The 18,372-nt window shown below is 31.8% G+C and overlaps 2 protein-coding genes across 2 annotated transcripts; one reads left to right on the forward strand and one right to left on the reverse strand.

The window, feature by feature from the left end:
* Positions 1-8,755: 8,755 nt before the first annotated feature.
* Positions 8,756-10,921, reverse strand: LOC143535390 (glycosyltransferase BC10-like). The gene is made up of 8 exons (XM_077029657.1): positions 10,805-10,921; positions 9,938-10,035; positions 9,661-9,742; positions 9,504-9,584; positions 9,364-9,405; positions 9,225-9,284; positions 9,005-9,151; positions 8,756-8,926 (listed from the first exon to the last, which is right to left on the reverse strand). Exons 1-8 carry the CDS (start codon positions 10,919-10,921, stop codon positions 8,756-8,758), a joined length of 798 nt encoding a protein of 265 aa, XP_076885772.1.
* Positions 10,922-11,425: 504 nt separating this feature from the next.
* On the forward strand, positions 11,426-14,580 carry LOC143535391 (uncharacterized). The gene is made up of 2 exons (XM_077029658.1): positions 11,426-11,660; positions 14,141-14,580. Exons 1-2 carry the CDS (start codon positions 11,426-11,428, stop codon positions 14,578-14,580), a joined length of 675 nt encoding a protein of 224 aa, XP_076885773.1.
* Positions 14,581-18,372: the final 3,792 nt, after the last annotated feature.

An 18,372-nucleotide genomic window follows, 5' to 3' on the forward strand; every position in this document is an offset into this window, starting at 1 on the left:
CTTGTTTTATTGTTTTTAAAAATAAATAAATATTACTAAGTTTACTACATACATTGTATTATATGTTTTGTTGATATTAATTATTCTTGATCATGGATTTTCATGATCATGGATCGGAAAACCATTATTATGCACAATGTTGTCTTCATACGTTGTATACATCTTTTGATCATTTAACCAGTATTATCTGGAGACTACATAAACTTAGGTGGTAGTTATCGTACAAACATATTTTAAGCTGCGAGTGTGTGAAGCGAAAGAAGAAAAAGCGTGGTGGTGATTTGGTAATTGTGTGTATAGTATAATTTTACTAGTGTAAATTATTACGTCACTTATAAAACTGTAGTGTAATAACTTTACGCTAGTTATAATATTGTTGTGTAATTGTATTATCTTATTTGGTTTTTGTAATATAGTGTAATTACAGTATCCATCATAAGTACCAAAATGTCATCACACTTTCTTTATTCTTTCGCTTGTCACACTTATTAGCCTAAAATAAATTTGTATTTGATTCATCAATCATAAAAATATGACCAGACTATATATATTAATAATATGGATTTATGAAAGTAGGTTTTTGAATTATTGGGACATAAACAGTATTAGTGATTTATTAGGAATATGGGGGTGGGGTATAGGTGGCTTATCTTCATACTGTTGATTTAACATTTTAATTTTTATTTTGGTTTCTATGTCATAGGTTCCATCGAGTGGCCCGAATTAACCCCATTTTATATTATCTACTTGCTTCTTTTAATTGATTAGACTCTTATAGTTGTATAATATTTATAAATTGAAACGAATAAAAGCAATATTATCTATCCTTACCATTCATACATAACCGGATATATTACTTATACATCATCATTTTGTGACCTTATGTTTCTTGTTTTATTATATCAATCATCAGTGTATATTTGTGTATCAAAACTATAGAATTTTTCACAAAAATTCTTTTACATGTAAAGTTGGGTATAACTACCGGAGTTCATAAATCATGACTTACTGGATCAGAGTCGACTCAACGTTTTTGGTGACCTAAAATGACATCTTTCGGGGCCCTTTACCCAAAAATAAATAAATAAATAAATAAATAAAAATCCAAAGCACAAATAACGATCGTGAATTGTTCGAAAAAAACGAATGAACTGATGGAAGAAGATGGAACTTGTTAGTCGCTAATCACTAATCAGGATTTGCAACTTAAGCATGTCCATTAACACTCATGAATAGATTCAAAGTCAAACATATCAAAGATAAAATCATACAAAACGTAGAAAAGCCTAATTGAACGGATTTGATGAGAATAGGTGATAAACACAGACAGTTACGACGCGATGATTCGATTTGGAGGCGATTAACACAATTAAATAACTGAGACTGGGAACACCACCATTACCACCGCTTAATTGTTCCAAGGACACACTTAGATTGTTGAAACTTGATTTTGGCATTTCGTTTTACCAAACTAACCGCCTCAAACAAGGGGATGGAAATGAATTACACATAATTTACCTATAATGTAATTCAAAAGTTTGGGGCCTTAATATGTGAGGCTTAAATTTGCTACTAGAGTTGCTTGACCCTAGAGTCAGGCCTGCACTGGATGGTCAGCTCCCAGGCCACTAACGTTATTGTCAACTTTTAAATTTCAAATATTCAAAATTTTAGATAATTCGGATTTTTTTAAACACATCAAGATTAAACTAACATGTTAGGTTTTGGTCTACTTTGAAGGACATATCATACATTAGCTTTATATGAAGGACCAGTCATAGTCTGAGAATATGGACATTGCGTGTTTAAGTTTTTACAGGCCCAACATTTATATCATACTTGTTTTCTTTTTCTTTCCAATTTTATTTTTGGTGCTTCAATCACTTGTACACAATGTGCTTTAATGATTTCTATCTCAACTTTGTTTATAATATTATAAACGTAGTAGTAATTGGATAAAATAACATTAATGGGTACCGACATTGAAAACGCCCAGAACAGTACGGTATCAATATTGAAGACAAAAGGCCGGTAAAATACATGTATTGGTTCCACCGAACCGAAAACCTCAAAAGTGGGTAGTGGATACCGAATTGGTACCAAAATACCGGTACAATACGGGTACTATTTGTTCATATATGTAACAAACTTTCAATATTAGCGGGATTTAAAATTCATCTATTTTTATATTATTTTGATCACCTTATTATTTGATGTCATCGACTAGGTTAGAAACTCATGTATTACACTACATTGGTTGAAAACAGTAAAATTATTTATTTATTTATTTATTTGGACCCGAAGCCATTTTTAGGACGGTGGTCCCGAAAATATAGGAAACATGTAATTATAATAAAAGGATATCCAATTACAATAGAGAGGCAGGTAAGCGGACAATAAGCTGCCTGCCACTTCCTTTTGAATGGCAAAACCGATCCTACTGAAAACAGAGTTTTCGTTTTTCGACGTCGTTGAGTTACTGTACACGTCCCGCTGAACTCTTTTCATAAACATAGCCGCATCGAGAGCAAGAGAACTAAATGCATCGAAAACAAAAGAAATGAAGGCGTGTTGATTCTCAAAAATCGTTTTACGGGTCTTAAATCTTAATAAGGAACTACTTAATTTAATCATTTTTTATTCTATCCACGTGGTACACAAAGTTTATAACATAGTAAATGTTAGTTATATTAAACTAACTCATAAGTTATATTAAACTAACTCATAACTTAATATTGGTATCGTGTTCTAAGTGTAATTTACAGACCGTACCTTGGACAGGTGATATAGTTTTTAATGAGCAGTTGAGTATATTTTAAATATAAGTGAATTGAATTTGTATCAAAGAGCCTAACTCATATATTCATCACAAAAATAATTATCCTGCTGATATTTCTATTTCTGTATATAATATAGCAGAATAGATGGGTATCATGTCAACTTTTGTTTCACCTAGCATTATTATTACATGTTTGTTTTCTTCTTAAAATTGTAATGTAATTTTTATCATTTTATAGATATTATTAAATGATTTAAATCAATCATCTTTTCACATAATGTTTAAAACAATAAAACAACATTTGACTAGCTTCTCTTAGGCTTTAAGTATGTTTGTTTAATTCCTTTCACACATAGGATATTGATATTAAAATCAGGGAAAATTCCCAAAATGACTCTATTTTGGAAATAGATTCTAATTTTGTCCTCCAAAGTTAATAATTTTAAAAATGACCCATTCTATCAGATTACTTTATTTGTAAATGAAGGTTTCTCACGCATTTGATCCGAATTCACGGGTAAATGTCTCACCAAACCCAGATAGCTCTTAAACGGGTTATAACATCTCATTATATTAAAAAAATAATCTCATCAAATATTTGATATGAAAATCCTATAAAATAGGAATATACTAAAAATTAATATCCTATTTTATTTAAAAAAAAGATATTATTTATAATTAAGAAACAATTTTATAATAAAGAAAATAAACGGGTCATGGGTATCACCAAACCCAGATAGCTTTTAAACCGGATTATAACATATCATTTATTTGTGAAACCATTTTATCATCAAACCTCAAGTATATTAATTATTAACTTTCTTACAATAAATAAAACTAAAATTCAAATATACATATATAAATATTAAAAACGAATAATGTAAAACAACCCCCATAATACGGGGGATAAGACATGTTAGATTTCTTAACGTATGGTAAAAAATGAGTTAGAATGAGACATTTTTGGATTTATTAACTTTGAGAGACAAAATTGGAATCTCTTTCCAAAATATGGCCATTTTAAAAATTTTCCCTTAAAATTAGATGTTATGAACCTAGTAGTCATATGTTGATTATTAAGTAATACTTTACTCGCAAGGACATTTGGCTTCGGAATATTAATATGTTTAAAATAATGTCTCTTCTTAGTAGGTTAAGGATTCAAGTCTTTTTGTTAGGCGTTTAATTAAAAAAAAGGTGATACTTTACTCATGTGCGTGAAAAATTTAAACTTGAATAGGGATTATGATTAACTTAAATGCTATTAAACGTTATGATATTCATTGAGTGCTAGCGGTTTTTTTTCCTTAAGAAAAACAACTCACACACACCGTATAAATCTACTAGAAAATTACATCTATATGCTGATCAGAAGAATCAAACCCTCACCATAAATACAAATCCAAACAAAGTTAACTCCTCAAAAAACTTTGTTGCAGAACGATAGCCCGGTACTAAAGAAGTTCAACGGGGCTAGTGTAACATCCGTATTTTCAACAGCCAGGGTTACTCATGTCCCCGCCCATACAAAACGAGGTCAAGTCCCAGATCGATAATCAACACGAATAAAACGATTAACTATCGTTTATAATAATCAGAAAATATAACTCAAAAACTGATTACAACTCTCAAACCCTAACTCGATTTGACTCTTAATGAACCCTAACTTGGTTACACCAACCTCACACCGTTCTATAATGTCTATCAATGACTTGGTTTATATAAACTAACCTAACTTCCTAGTCTAGACATTACCTATTATAATTACATAACAATTAGGAAACATAACCAACTATGACCAGCTTGTCAACATTGGTCCCTCAAGTTCACCGACTTGTGACTTGGAGTCTGAAATTATTCCAACACGAGGTTCCATTGAATAGATAGTGAATTGTGCTAATTGCGTAAATGACATATACTAGTTTTAGAGCCCGTGTTACACACGGGATAATTCAGATTATAAAATTATAAGTAAAACAAATAATTACATGGCATATATGAAAAAAAAAATGTATTACATCTATGCTTGTATATATACAATGTGTACATAAATTGATTTTATTTATATCACAAAATGGTTCTTTTAAATTAACTTAATAAAAAAAATGTCTGTGCAAAATCGTATCCGAGAATGATTGTTTCTATTGAAAAATTCATTATCGGTGCCATATATGTATAATTGAAAGAATTTTTGTTATGAACCAATTTCGAAAATAATACTTCTCATACGATAGTAGTTCTAATCACTCGGCCTAAATACAAAAGAGGCGTTACCTTTATTGATATATTTATCAATTTACCATCCATCAAAAGAAAGTAGGATATTAAATTGTAACAATGGATATTCTTCAAGAACTATGTTTTTCTGAGCTACACCATAAAAAAGATTTTGATAAGTTTCAGAGGGTTTCTCGACTTTGTCATAATGATAACATAAAAAATAACATGTTAACCCATTCAATTTTATGAATCTTTTGTTTCATTTGAGCATAGTTTTGCATGACATGCTTCCCATACAACGTTCTAATCACAATTGAATGAAAAATTAATGTTGACATAAATATTTGAAATATGGTAAAAGTTAGAAGCATTGATAGGCATGGGGGTGGCATGTCGAAAGTGTTCGCAATCTTTTCTTAAGTTTTAATAGTTGAGGAAAAAATAGTCAATTTGCTAAATCCCGAACCTTTTGATTATTTCAAAAAATGCCCTTAAAAATAAACTTGAAACCCGAATCATGTTTAAAACTCTAACTTTCATAGTTTTGACATTTTAAAGTTAACACTTTGAATCCATAACAAATTTGACGATAAATCTATTTTGCATTCTCAAACTTTTAAAAATACTCAAAATTTTCATTTTTGACCCGTAACAAAATTTGACCTAAATGTCGTTAACTTGTACCAAATAATCTATTTACCAACTTTTGACCCATAATATCAAATTTAACTTCCACAAGAAACCCAAAACAATTTTCATTTGAGAAACATGATTTGTTGTTGATTTTTGGAACTCACCAAGTATTTTGAAATATATAGTAAAAAAAATAATATGTTAATATTTATATTTATAAAAATATATAGATAGTATATAATAAAGTGTAAAAGAAAAGTGAATAATTATTGATTTATTACATATACTAGGGTATATTAGTATTGAAAGGAAAAAAATTGTGAGAATTAACCAAAACATGACAAAGTTTCTTCATTTATTTTACTTTATTAGAATAGGTAGATTACCATCTTGCTCTCTTGGCCATAATTAACATTTTGCCTGATTATGTAATTATAAAGTTGATTAGATTTCATCAAAGTTCAATACATTTTTATTTAACACACACAAGGAAAGAGAATCAAGAATGAAGAATTACAACAAGATAATTTTATTCTTTGATGAACATTTTTCTAAAAGTATCTCTTGGCTCTATAATTTGCACAACCTTACTTTGGGATAATCCACAAATCCTTTCTTGCTTTTGGTAGAAAACAAAAGACATTAACACATGCAGGAAATTGTTGGAATGTTCACCAGATATAATTTATTTGTTATGTTGGAAAGATGTGGTTGTATTTGATTGATTATTATTATTCATGATACAGTTGATAAAAAAATCTTTTTTATCTGTTATTATCAGTTACCGTTTCGGTTTCGAGTTTTTGCCTCTTAACGCCACTTTAACCGGTTTGGTAGACTATCGTATGACCCCACCACGCTCATTTCGGTATAGTATAATATACAAATGAAATTACTAAACATATAAATAACTAAAATAATTACTCATATTATATAATTTTAAATTAAAATAATTACATCAAGTGTTGTAAATTTGCTAGTCGTAACTTAAGGGTTGTTAACTAGCGATTAATCTAGATTAATTGAATCGGACTTTAATTTATCATTTTTTAGTTTTAAATATATATGCACACAGTTTTATATTTAATTTTTAGTTTTACACACATACAATTTTATATATAATTTTCAGTTTTATGCATACACAAACACGTTTTGCCCGAAAATTGACTGGAATATCGCTGGAAGCTGCTGATTTTGATCGGAATCTCATCGGAAATCGCTGATTTTTGGCAGAATCTTGTCGGAACCGCCGATTTTGGCTAGAACCTCATCAGAAAAAGCCGATTAAGTTCGATTAATACTTATTTTGGTCGGATTTGACCATTGATCGATTAATTGGCCAATTTGTCCTAAATTAATCAATGAAGTGGAGACTAGCGATTAATCGACGCTTAGATAAGGTTTTTTTTAACACTTATTGCACCATACAAAATGAACGAAGTTTTCATAATTATTCTAGTTTAAAGTATTGTAGAGTTTATAATAATTATTCTAGTTATTTGTACGCTTAGCACGTTAAATCAATTTATATTTGATAGTAACTATAAATATAAAAGGGGGAATCTAGCAAGAAACTTGCTGCCGAGAACTAGAGGTGAAAAAAAAAACCCGATTAACCAACCTTATCCGACCATCTGAACCGAAATCGAACCGGTTTGGAACAACAGATTTGAGACCAGTGTGTTGTTTTAGAAGAAGATTCGGTTTAGAATAGGCCGTTCACAAAACAATCTTAGAAACCGGTTTGTAATTTTTAAAAACTAGTCATTAGCAAATGACCATATGATCGTGTTTTGCCCGTCTTTTTTCAGCTCGATCATTTTGCCCCATACGTACTGGTTGCTTTGATTAGTCATAACACTAAAAAAACACATTCGTTTACATACGCTCACAATCTCAAGAATCAACCATTGCAACCTAAAATGGACTATCTCAAGCATCTATTTGTGTTGGCGCATCCTCAACTGATGCCCAAGTTGTGTTGGGAATATTTTACCAACAACAAGTACAACCATAGTCCATAGATTAGTCGATGGTGACAGGATCTAGCGGTAGCTCAACTGCTCAAGTAAGGACCCGTTGCTTAATTTATATAATACTTTGAGAAATGAAAATATCAAACCCTCCAAAGTTGTGAGGGCCGAACTCGAGGGCGACCCCGAGTAGTGTTGCATAACTACATTACTAAGATTAAAAAACAGTAAAACCACAAAATGACAATAAATTTTATTTGATGATATATAATCATCATTGTCATCGCACGAAGTTTTAAAGTTGCGTTAGACATAACTTTAGAGAAACATGTTACAAAATTTGCAGCAAATCATATAGTTTTTTCCGACATTAAACATATGTCAAACTTCGACCACAAATGTTTTGTTCATTTGTCTCTTTGCTAAATTCAAATGGAATAACCACTGTTAAAGTTACTTACTATTTTACTCCTAGCTGCAACATTATATTCTATGTTCGTACACCAACTTATTTGGTTCACCTCATTTCAAAAAATAAAGACCCTACCTACACAAGAGTCAAAAAACACACATGTAAATAAATCTTGATTCTGTTGACTGACCAGTAGTAGCTTGTTTAGTATATGGACCATTCACATCTTTCCTACATAAGCTGTACTCTTTTAGGGGGTGTTTGGTACATAGAATGGAATTGTAGAGAAATGGAATTGCAGAGAAAGGGAATTGGTCTGGAGAATGAGAATTGACTGTTCTGTTTGGTAGTACAGAGATTTCAGTAGAGAAATATAGCTGAGAATCATTTCTCTTGTTTGGTACATAGGAAATAAACTGAGAATTATAACAGTTAACGCTATGCACGGATGAGGTGATTACCAACCGAATCCAGTAAAAAGAAAGAAATAATACAAACACTTCATAAGATACCATCCACTTACAAAACTTAGTTGGTTTTGCACAATGGCAACACCAGCCCGTTTTTTTGGGCTTAGTCACTTATTATTCATTTTACAACAACGTGTTCGTTTTCAAAGAAACATGCCTGAAGATGGGAGAACAAGTCATTTTAATGACATCTATTTTTAGACAGTTAATATGTATACACTGTATCTATGATGACAAATTGCTATTCAATCTAGATATTTCCTACCAGTCATGGAGTCGTATGTTGCAGAGCAGATGCATCAAAATTCCCTTCAGCCAGAAGCCGCATGGCCCCGTCTCTAGAGAACTTGCGAGCAAACAGAAAACAGGGGACCAATATTCCATTAGTCTTACGCCATTCTGTTCGGTGTTCAGTCTCATAATACACATGGTTTATATCCTGCAATTGCAATATATATAAGTGGTTTCGCCATTTTAAGCAAAATGAATAATGATAGAAAAACATACAATATATAACCTTGATTCTTTGGATTTGTTGAGGGTTGGCACTTGCATAGTTATAGGTTACAGGATGCCAGCTTCTCGTTTCCATGTTTGTGGCGGACTGGATCCATGAAGTGTATGTCACAGTTCGCCTTTCAAGCTCTCCCTCGAGATCATTCATCTTAGGACACACAATTTAAACCTTATTATAAAGGGAAATAAGATTTCATAAGAAATTAAAAAATGTTTCTTACTGCAAGTAATGTCTGCACATAATGCTCATCAGGAATGCAATTACGCTGCTTCTGAAGTTTCTGCATATTTTGAAAAAAAAAATCACAATTGAGTTTTAGGCTGACCTTAAAATGATTTCAAGAAAATGTAATAACTTACATAATTCTGTTTTCCTTTACTATAATCTAAGAGTGGACGTCTCTGAAAAACATTAAATAAATAATGTTAGTAACAAATAAAAACCAATATGTTCATATGTTGTCCTTTTCTGATGTTATAACAAAAATGGAAATACAAACCTTACATAACTTCTTAAAAACTGGAAATACGATGCCGTCATATGCTACAACTTTTGCATGGCTTCTAATTAAAGCAATCCAGTGAAAAGTTCAATTAAAAGGAGCCAAATTAAGGCAAAATTGCATAAGACAAAATGTGATAAAAATATGGTTCAACCTGTGAGGCTTTTCGCCATTTCCCCATTGGTATAACAGAAGACATCCTAGGATTGTAGCGACCTTCTTTCATATCAAGAAAGCTAAAACACATAAAGCCCAGATCAACAACAGTTTATACTAGGTGTTTGAATGGAAGTAATTATCTGATTACTTCAACTACAAGTTGCAATAATCAGTTTCGAGTATTTGGGCAACCTACGTTTGTTTATGATTTTCTGGTGTCAAATAAACTAACTAACTATTCAAAGCAGCTCGAATACTAAACAACTATCTACCTACGATTTCTAACTTCACGATTGAAATCAACATAAAGTACAATTAGGTCAAAATTAACAGCAATAGAACCACAAATTATGTACAGTACAATTGAATTCTGCTTTAGAAATGATCTCCAAGCTCATGTACAATCAAATTAAGCATCATAAACATAATTCAAATCCGATAATAATAACAATAATAATAGATAGAACAACCTAATGATAAGCTTTTGGATGAGTACAATATCAACGAATACAATTCAATTCTGCTTAATCAATGATCTCTAAGCTCATGTACAGTCAAATTAAACATCATAAAGATAACTCAATTCTAATAATATTAGAATAACCTAACTATAACAGCTAGAACAACTAAATAACTTCATGATTAAAATCAACATAATTAAGTACACTCAGGTCAAAATAATAGAACAATCTAACGATAAGCTTTTGGACGAGTACAGAACTCAATAAATACAACTCAATTCTGCTTCAGCAATCATCTTCAAGCTCGAGTACAATCAAGTTAAACATCACTAATATAATTCAATTCTGACAACAACAATAATAATTAAATAACCTAATTACAAAAGTTTGAATAAGTAAATAACTATCTACCTAACCATTTCTAACTTCACGATTGAAATCAACAAATTAAGCACAATTAGGTCAAAATTCGCCAAGCTCATGTATAGTCAAGTTAAACATCATAAACATAATCCAATTCCAATAATAACAATAACAAGTAATAACAACTACCTGACTACAACAGCTTGAATAAGTAAATAAATAATAACTATCTGCTATGATTTCTATCTAACATCACGATTCAATTCAACATAATTAACTCCAATTAGGTCAAAACTAACGGCAAATAAGCCGTACCTTTTGAGACGAAGAGCCAATTAGCGCGTTCGCAAGAGCACCGAGCGGATTTGACGATGAAGAAGAGCCAGGTACGGCACACGCCGCACCGCCGGTGACTAAATCACGCATCGCCATCGGTCAATTAACTGTGAGCTCTGGTTCGATTGAGCTAGGGTTTGGATAGCAATCGATAATCTGTTTGGACCTTTATAGAGGAGGATGTTTGATCACGTTATGTATTGATGAACAAAACAACAAAGCCGAACAATAATAGGATCGTTGGAGAGAGTGAGGAAGAGGCGTGAGAGAGTGAGGCTGAGAAATGAAATCAGAGAAATCCAATTCTCCGCTTTTTGTAGAGAAACAAAATCAGAGAAATGGAAATGGTTTATTTCCATTTCTCACCTCTTTCTTTCATAAACAAACAAGAGAATTCTTTCCAATTTCATTTCTCACCTCTCAATTCCCTCTACCAAACACCCCCTTGCTTCTCTTCTCTTCCTTCCAACTTATTATTATTATTATTATTATTATTATATCACCTTTTACTTCACTTTCAAACTCACACTAAAAAAATACTATATTTATATTCCTTCTTCTTCTTTAGTTCACCACTCCATTAGAGTTTTATTATCCTCAATGGGTACAACAAAAGATGGAGCTCCAACTACACTGGGTCGACCCGGATTCAGTTTTGCAGTCGGGTCAAGAAAGAATATTCCTTCAAAATGGGATGATGCTGAAAAATGGCTGATCAATGGTCATGGTCATGAGTCTCCTGCTGCAAACTTTATGGTGAAACAATGTGGTGGTGTTAATGGGCATGTGATTAAACATAAAGATTTAGAGGGTGTTTCAGATATTGTTCCAAAAGGTAAACTACCGTTTAGTTGCTCATAATCAATGTTTTAAAAACCGGTACTTACCGGCTGATTGAACAGGTTATACCGAATTTTCGTAAGACAACCGATATCTAGAGCCCGGTGTTTTTGGGCGGTTTGCTAGGACATCATATCCCCGGTTTTTTTAAAAATACCAAGAGATTTTTAATATTTTTTGCGGCCCATATTTTATAAAAATGGCTTTTAACATAGTGGATAAATTTGAAACGAGTAAACATGGTAATCAATAATTTGCTAATCAATTAATTTTGTATCATGCAAATCCAATAATAATTTATTTACGTATTTTGTAATTGAGTAATCTTGTATACAAAGTAAAACTTTCTATCTGACTCGATTATTGTTCATGTGTGATATTTGGTTCAAGTGTGATTAGATATTTATTAATGCACTTTTGGGTTGTTTTTTAATTGAAATTGTATTTATATGGAATTACAAGGTAAATTATTCAACCCGGTTGAACCTCACTGTACAATCCAGTTCAACCAGTTATACTATTTTTGAACTAAATCATGTATGATATGAGTAAAATACGGTTTTTAAAACACTGCTGATAATTATCATTTGTAATTTTAGCTATGATTTAAATTTCAAATGTTACAAGCATGATGCAAAATAATTGTTTGTACGAAACATGTCTGGTTAAATCACATTGACCGATTTATTTATGATTTAAATTTCAAATGTTACCATTTGAACTGGTTTCATATTTTCAAATTTCATTTACCGATTTATTATTATTATTCTTTTGAAAGGCCAAATTTTATGAAAAATAAATAGGACCTCATACAAATAGCAAACAGCCTAAATTTACCGATTTATTTACGACTTTGTCTTTCGTGTTGTATTTGTTTAAATTTTTATATTTATTAAGACTGTAATTTCAAATCAAAACATAAAATATTTTCATACTTAGTTTTGCATTTAATATTTTATTTATTAATTATTATTAGAAAAAAAAAGCAAACCCAAATCGTTAAGATTTTGATTAGTGGTTCATATTTTTTTTAATTATATATTTTTAAATAAAAATGTGCATGTTATGAACCTAAAAAGACATCAAACTAACTTTTTTATATTATATATATTTTTAAATTTATTCATATACTTACAAAAGAGTAGGCTAAATAAATTTTAAAAGGATACAAATAAAATTTCATATCTTTTTTACTAATTTTATAAAAGATAAATAAACATTGTTAAATCAGCCACTTTTTTACAATCTCTAAAAAGAATTAAGATTGAAAAGGTAAATGATTTATTTAGTTTTAGTTAGGGATGTGATTCTCCTACACCACCCCATATGTTTATATGGTTCGTATAGACCTATACGGTCGTATAGGCTACGCATTACCGACAGGGGGACAAAAAAAAACAGCCTTTTTCAACCTTTACGACCGTATAGACCTATACGGCTCGTATAGGTATTAAATGGCTCGTATAGGGCTATCTGACGCACCAGAACACCTATACGGTTGTATAGGGCTATACGACGGTATAAAAAAACAGCTTTTTTCAACCTATACTACCGTATAGACCTATACGAGCCGTATAGGTATTAAATGGCTCGTATAGGGCTATCTGAGACACAGTAACACCTATACGGTCGTATAGGGCTATACGACCGTATAGAAAACTTTTGCAGAAAAAGTCAGCATGTCTTTGACCACTGTTAACCACTGCCGTATAGGATTTTGGCCAAAACATACTGATAAACATCTAGTCCACATACATAAAAATAAAAATGCACCCCAAAATACATCATGCTCCAACACATGGTCTACATGCATAAAAGTAAATAGTTTACCCTAAAATACATCAAGTTTTTAACACGTGGTTCACATACATAAAGTTCATAATAGTGCACATAAAAACATACTGAAAATAAAATAAGAACTACTGTGGTGGTGGCCCCTGCGCCTGTGGCTCCGGTGCAGGTGGTGAACCAGGTATATCCAGCACCATGGGAACTGGAATGCACTCCTTCGTCGCCTTGCGAATCATCCAATCCATCATCCACGTGACCCTAGCTTCTGTCCGTCGAGCCCTATACGCCCGTATAGGTCTATACTGGCATATTAACGTATTAATATTTAAAATTTTCAAAAAAATTGTCTATACGACCGTATAGCTCTATACGCCCCGTATAGGTCTATACCACCGTATAGGGCTATACGAGGCACTACAAACAATGAACGACAATCTCCGACACAATCTGACATTATTTAGGTGCTATACGACCGTATAGTCCAATACGAGCCGTATAGGAAAAAAAGTGGTGTATGAAGATCCAAGGTGGTGTGGGAGGGCTGCCTTTAGTTATTAGGTTATATATATAATTTCAAATGTGATATTACATGTAACGTCATCCGTTTTTTAAATCCAATAAGACGTTTTTATTAATCCAGTTAGACAAATTGTCCGATCCAGTTATTAAAACATTATGCCGCAGATAAATTTACAAACGAGATAGAACTCAACATCCCAAAATTCAAATGTTTGGGGACCACAGAAGAGGTTCAAGAGATCAAAAACCGAGACAATGGGACCGAAATGACTCCGGTGGGCAGCTCGCCCACCTCTCGGTGCCCAACGCCACTTAGAAGCTTGTCGCCCCCACGACACAACACTCCAGAAAGCCGGTTATTATTCCTACAGGGAATGGTGGATCAGAGTGGCTCCCAGTTGGAGTGTCATTTGGCTAATAAACTGCAGCCGTGGACACCGTTTGATGCGATTAATTCGAACTGGAGCTCAATGGAGGACGAGGAAGCCGAGATATCGAAAAGTTTGAGGCATTTTGAGATGAATAATGAGTTTGTGGAGAATGTTACTGGGCCTAGACCTTCTGCTTGTGAAGAGAAGGAAATGTCGGAACCGTGTGTGAGGTAAATTTGTTGATTTAGTTCTGTTTGTGTGTCGGGCGGGTTGACTGGTTTAAACTGAAGCAAGTTGGTTGGTTTGACTGGTTTGAGATCCAACTAGTTTGGTGGAATGTTGTTATTTTCACGGTTTAGCGGTCTAAATAGTTAAAAGTTGAAATCATACGGTGTAAATTAAATAGACCGTTAACTTTTATATGTATTATAATCGTTATTTTATCATTTTCAAATTAATAATGCAAACTAATGATTTTGATAAAACTTTTATTCTTAAAGTATCTGGTTATGTATATGTATTATAATCATTATTTTATCGTTTTTAAAATTAATAATGCAAACTAATGATTTTGATAAAAGTATAAAAAAATTAGGCTCAAACACTTAAAAGCGAACCTCTAAACCCATTCCCCCAAAAGTATATTTAGCTGCCAACCTAGAATTTTCATCAAAACCGGCTGCAAAAACCCTTGATTCATGTTTATATTTTCACTATTTGAAACTTGAAACGGGGGTCATGTAAGCTCAGCGTTTAACCATATTATTTTAAAAAATTTTATAGTACAAACTATGATTTTAAATTAAAAAAAAATCAAACCCTAAACCATAAAACATAAACCCAACTCAGCCGATTTGTTTATTGTTTTTGAAACAATAAATAGAATATTTATCTTAAATGTAAAAAGGCACTTTTGAAACATGCATTTTTGTATAAAATCTTTTTTTGAATGTATATCCAACAATTATGTTACTTTTTTTTTTCCAGGTATCAAATAAAGGAAGCAAAAATTCAAGCCTGGGTGAATCTCCAAAAAGCAAAAGCAGAAGCTGAGTCAAGAAAGCTAGAGGTGAAAAATAATTAATTTGGGTGTTTGAGATTTCTTATGAAAACTCCTTATAACTTTTCAATAAGTAATAATTTACAAAAGTGTAATTTATTGACTTTTCTCTCTCACATCAACAGCAATTCCAAACATCATATTCCTTTTCAAACAGTTAATAAGTTATAAGTTGTTGAAAATTAGCAATCCCAAACATCATATTCCTTTTCAAATAGTTAATAAGTTGTTGAAAATTAGCAATCCCAAACATTCCTTTTCAAACAGTTAATAAGTTATAAGTTGTTGAAAATTAGCAATCCCAATATATAAACTAAACCAAATTAGTTTTAAATCGATTCCTTATGAAAACTCCTTATAACTTTTCAATAAGTAATAATTTACAAAAGTATAACTTATTAACTTTTCTCTCTCATATTAAAAGCAATCCCAAACATCATACGGGGTGTTTGAGATTCCTTATGAAAACTCCTTATAACTTTTCAATAAGTAATAATTTACAAAAGTGTAACTTATTAACTTTTCTCTTTCACATCAAAAGCAATCCCAAACATCATATTCCTTTTCAAACAGTTAATAAGTTATAAGTTGTTGAAAATTAGCAATCCCAAACATCATATTCCTTTTCAAACAGTTAATAAGTTATAAGTTGTTGAAAATTAGCAATCCCAATATATAAACTAAACCAAATTAGTTTTAAATCGATTCGAAGCCCGCAATTAACCTCTTAAACTATGTTACAGGTAAAGATTCAAAAGATGAAATCGAAACATGAGGAAAAGCTAATGAAAAAGATGACCATCGTTCGTCGAAAGTCCGAGGAGTTGCGAGCGGCAGCTCAACTCGACCACTCTGAAACAATGGCTAAATCAAACAAAACAACGACAAACCACCGCCCAAGTGTCCAGTTTTCGAACCACCGCGGTTCATGTGGTTGCTTGATTAGTAACTAAAAGTCTGAATCCGAGGGTTGATTAATTAATTAATTAACATTTGCGTGTATTAGAAGTTTATATAAAAGTTTAAGCTAACCATTTTTATTACTAAATGTGACGTGATCTTCTGTTAGCGTTTAACCTTTAGTGTCACGCCAATATATTTATTTGTCTGTTCAAAGATTGCTTCTGATCCCCAATCAATGTTTTAACTTTTAAGATAACCAGTCAGATTCTATGTAAAATCACTAGCATATATGCAACTACTGTTATTTTATATGCTCGTACTGTTTTTACTTTTTACTTTATGATTACCAAATGCACGTGACTACCTTTTTTTATTCCAAAAGGTTTAATTTTGTATTCGTTTTATAATTTCCAAAATAATAATTTAACTCTTAGGGTATGTTTGGTTAGATGTAATGAAATGAAGAGGGAATGAAATGGAAGAAGGAAAGAAATAGACAAGGGAATGAATGGACCATTACCAGTTCTTTTTCTTCTTTAGTTATCATACTCCCTATCTTTAAATCAAAAACGGGAAAATTCCCAAAATCTAGTTTTAGGTATGATTTTCAAACAATTCCAAAAATAGGTATTATAAACTAGTCGTAACGAGTAGATTGTTTTAGTACACGAGTAGTTTCTGGATCCAATCAAAACATGACGCGTGGCAATAAACTAACCGCGACGAGTAAGTTCGCAAACCATCTACTCGTCACGACTAAAGTAGTTGCATGCATCGTAAACAACAACCACGAGTACTGCATACATGTTTAAGTCGTGACGACTGACGAGTAGATTAAAACTTTTCAAGACACGAGTAAAACTAACCACAACGAGTTGTTTTGTTACCAAATCCATCGAACCGGTTAGTTTTACAAAAAACTAACTGGACCGGTTACTTTGAAATCTCAAATACTTTGCAAGGTTTATGCAAAAAATAAAAAAGAATTTGAAAGGTTTCTGCAAACAACTCGAGCAGAGTAGTATCCAAATAAACGCACAGCGACGAGTAGGATTTAATTAATTGTATCGTGGCGAGTAATTTTTTATAATATTTTCTAATTAAATAGTATTAACGCTAAAATAGTAGTCAAACGAGTAGATTATAAGGTCAAACTAGTCGCGACGAGTTAATTGGTAACAAAGTACTGGTATCGTATATGTTTACGGAAGAACTACTCGTATTGGGAATGTTTAATGAAGAACTACTCGTACATAGTATTTGAGATTTCAAAGTAACCGGTCCAGTTAGTTTTTTGTAAAACTAACCGGTTCGATGAGTTTGGTAACAAAACAGCTCGTTGTTGTTAGCGAACTTACTCGTCGCGGTTAGTTTATTGCCACGCGTCATGTTTTGATTGGATCCAGAAACTACTCGTGTACTAAAACAATCTACTCGTAACGACTAATTAATAACACATATTTTTGGAATTGTTTGAAAATCATACTTAAAACTAGAATTTTGTTTTCATACATACCTATTATGGGAATTTTCCCATAAAAAATTACACTAAAACTCACTACATTTTCTCTCTCCATTTTAATTAAATAATAATTTTTATATATTTTATCATTACATTTTCTCTTTCCTTCACCTTCACTCACAACCACCCTTAAAATATATTAAAAAATTATAAGGGATGAACAGTAACTTTTCAAATATACAGACAAATCACTACTTTTTTAAAAATATAAAAACTCTTCACTCACAACAACCTGAATCACTCTCTAAATTATAAAAACACCCATCACACAAAATAAAAGGTTGGATGAGAATGCTCTTACAACGGATGAAAATTTAAATTCATAATGTTCATTTTTTATGGGTAAATTCTTAAAATAGATCAAATTAAGAGAGAGAAACTTAAGTTAGGCCAAATTTCAAAAAAATTTCAAAAATAACCAAAACCATTGGCGCGGACGTATTTGGTTTCCCGCCGACGGATTTCGGCCGCCACTAAAATACTGACACGTGTAAAGAATCTGACCCCACCCGATAATTTTCTGATCAAATCCATCTCCTCC

The sequence above is a fragment of the Bidens hawaiensis genome, unplaced genomic scaffold, assembly GCF_021521415.1.
Source record: "Bidens hawaiensis isolate Kalapana, Puna unplaced genomic scaffold, B.hawaiensis_p1.1 tig00010467_1, whole genome shotgun sequence".
Lineage (NCBI taxonomy): Eukaryota > Viridiplantae > Streptophyta > Magnoliopsida > Asterales > Asteraceae > Bidens > Bidens hawaiensis.

What these genes read in the sequence shown, in the direction of transcription:
- LOC143535391 (XM_077029658.1), top strand. Translation starts at nt 11,426, where the DNA reads ATGGGTACAACAAAAGATGGAGCTCCAACTACACTGGGTCGACCCGGA. An exon ending in TTCAGATATTGTTCCAAAAG is followed by an intron (nt 11,661 to 14,140) that starts GTAAACTACCGT and finishes ATTATGCCGCAG; the next exon opens with ATAAATTTACAAACGAGATA.
- LOC143535390 (XM_077029657.1), bottom strand. Translation starts at nt 10,921, where the DNA reads ATGGCGATGCGTGATTTAGTCACCGGCGGTGCGGCGTGTGCCGTACCT. An exon ending in TTTTTAAGAAGTTATGTAAG is followed by an intron (nt 9,406 to 9,503) that starts GTTTGTATTTCC and finishes AATGTTTTTCAG; the next exon opens with AGACGTCCACTCTTAGATTA. An exon ending in ATGTGCAGACATTACTTGCA is followed by an intron (nt 9,152 to 9,224) that starts GTAAGAAACATT and finishes GTGTGTCCTAAG; the next exon opens with ATGAATGATCTCGAGGGAGA.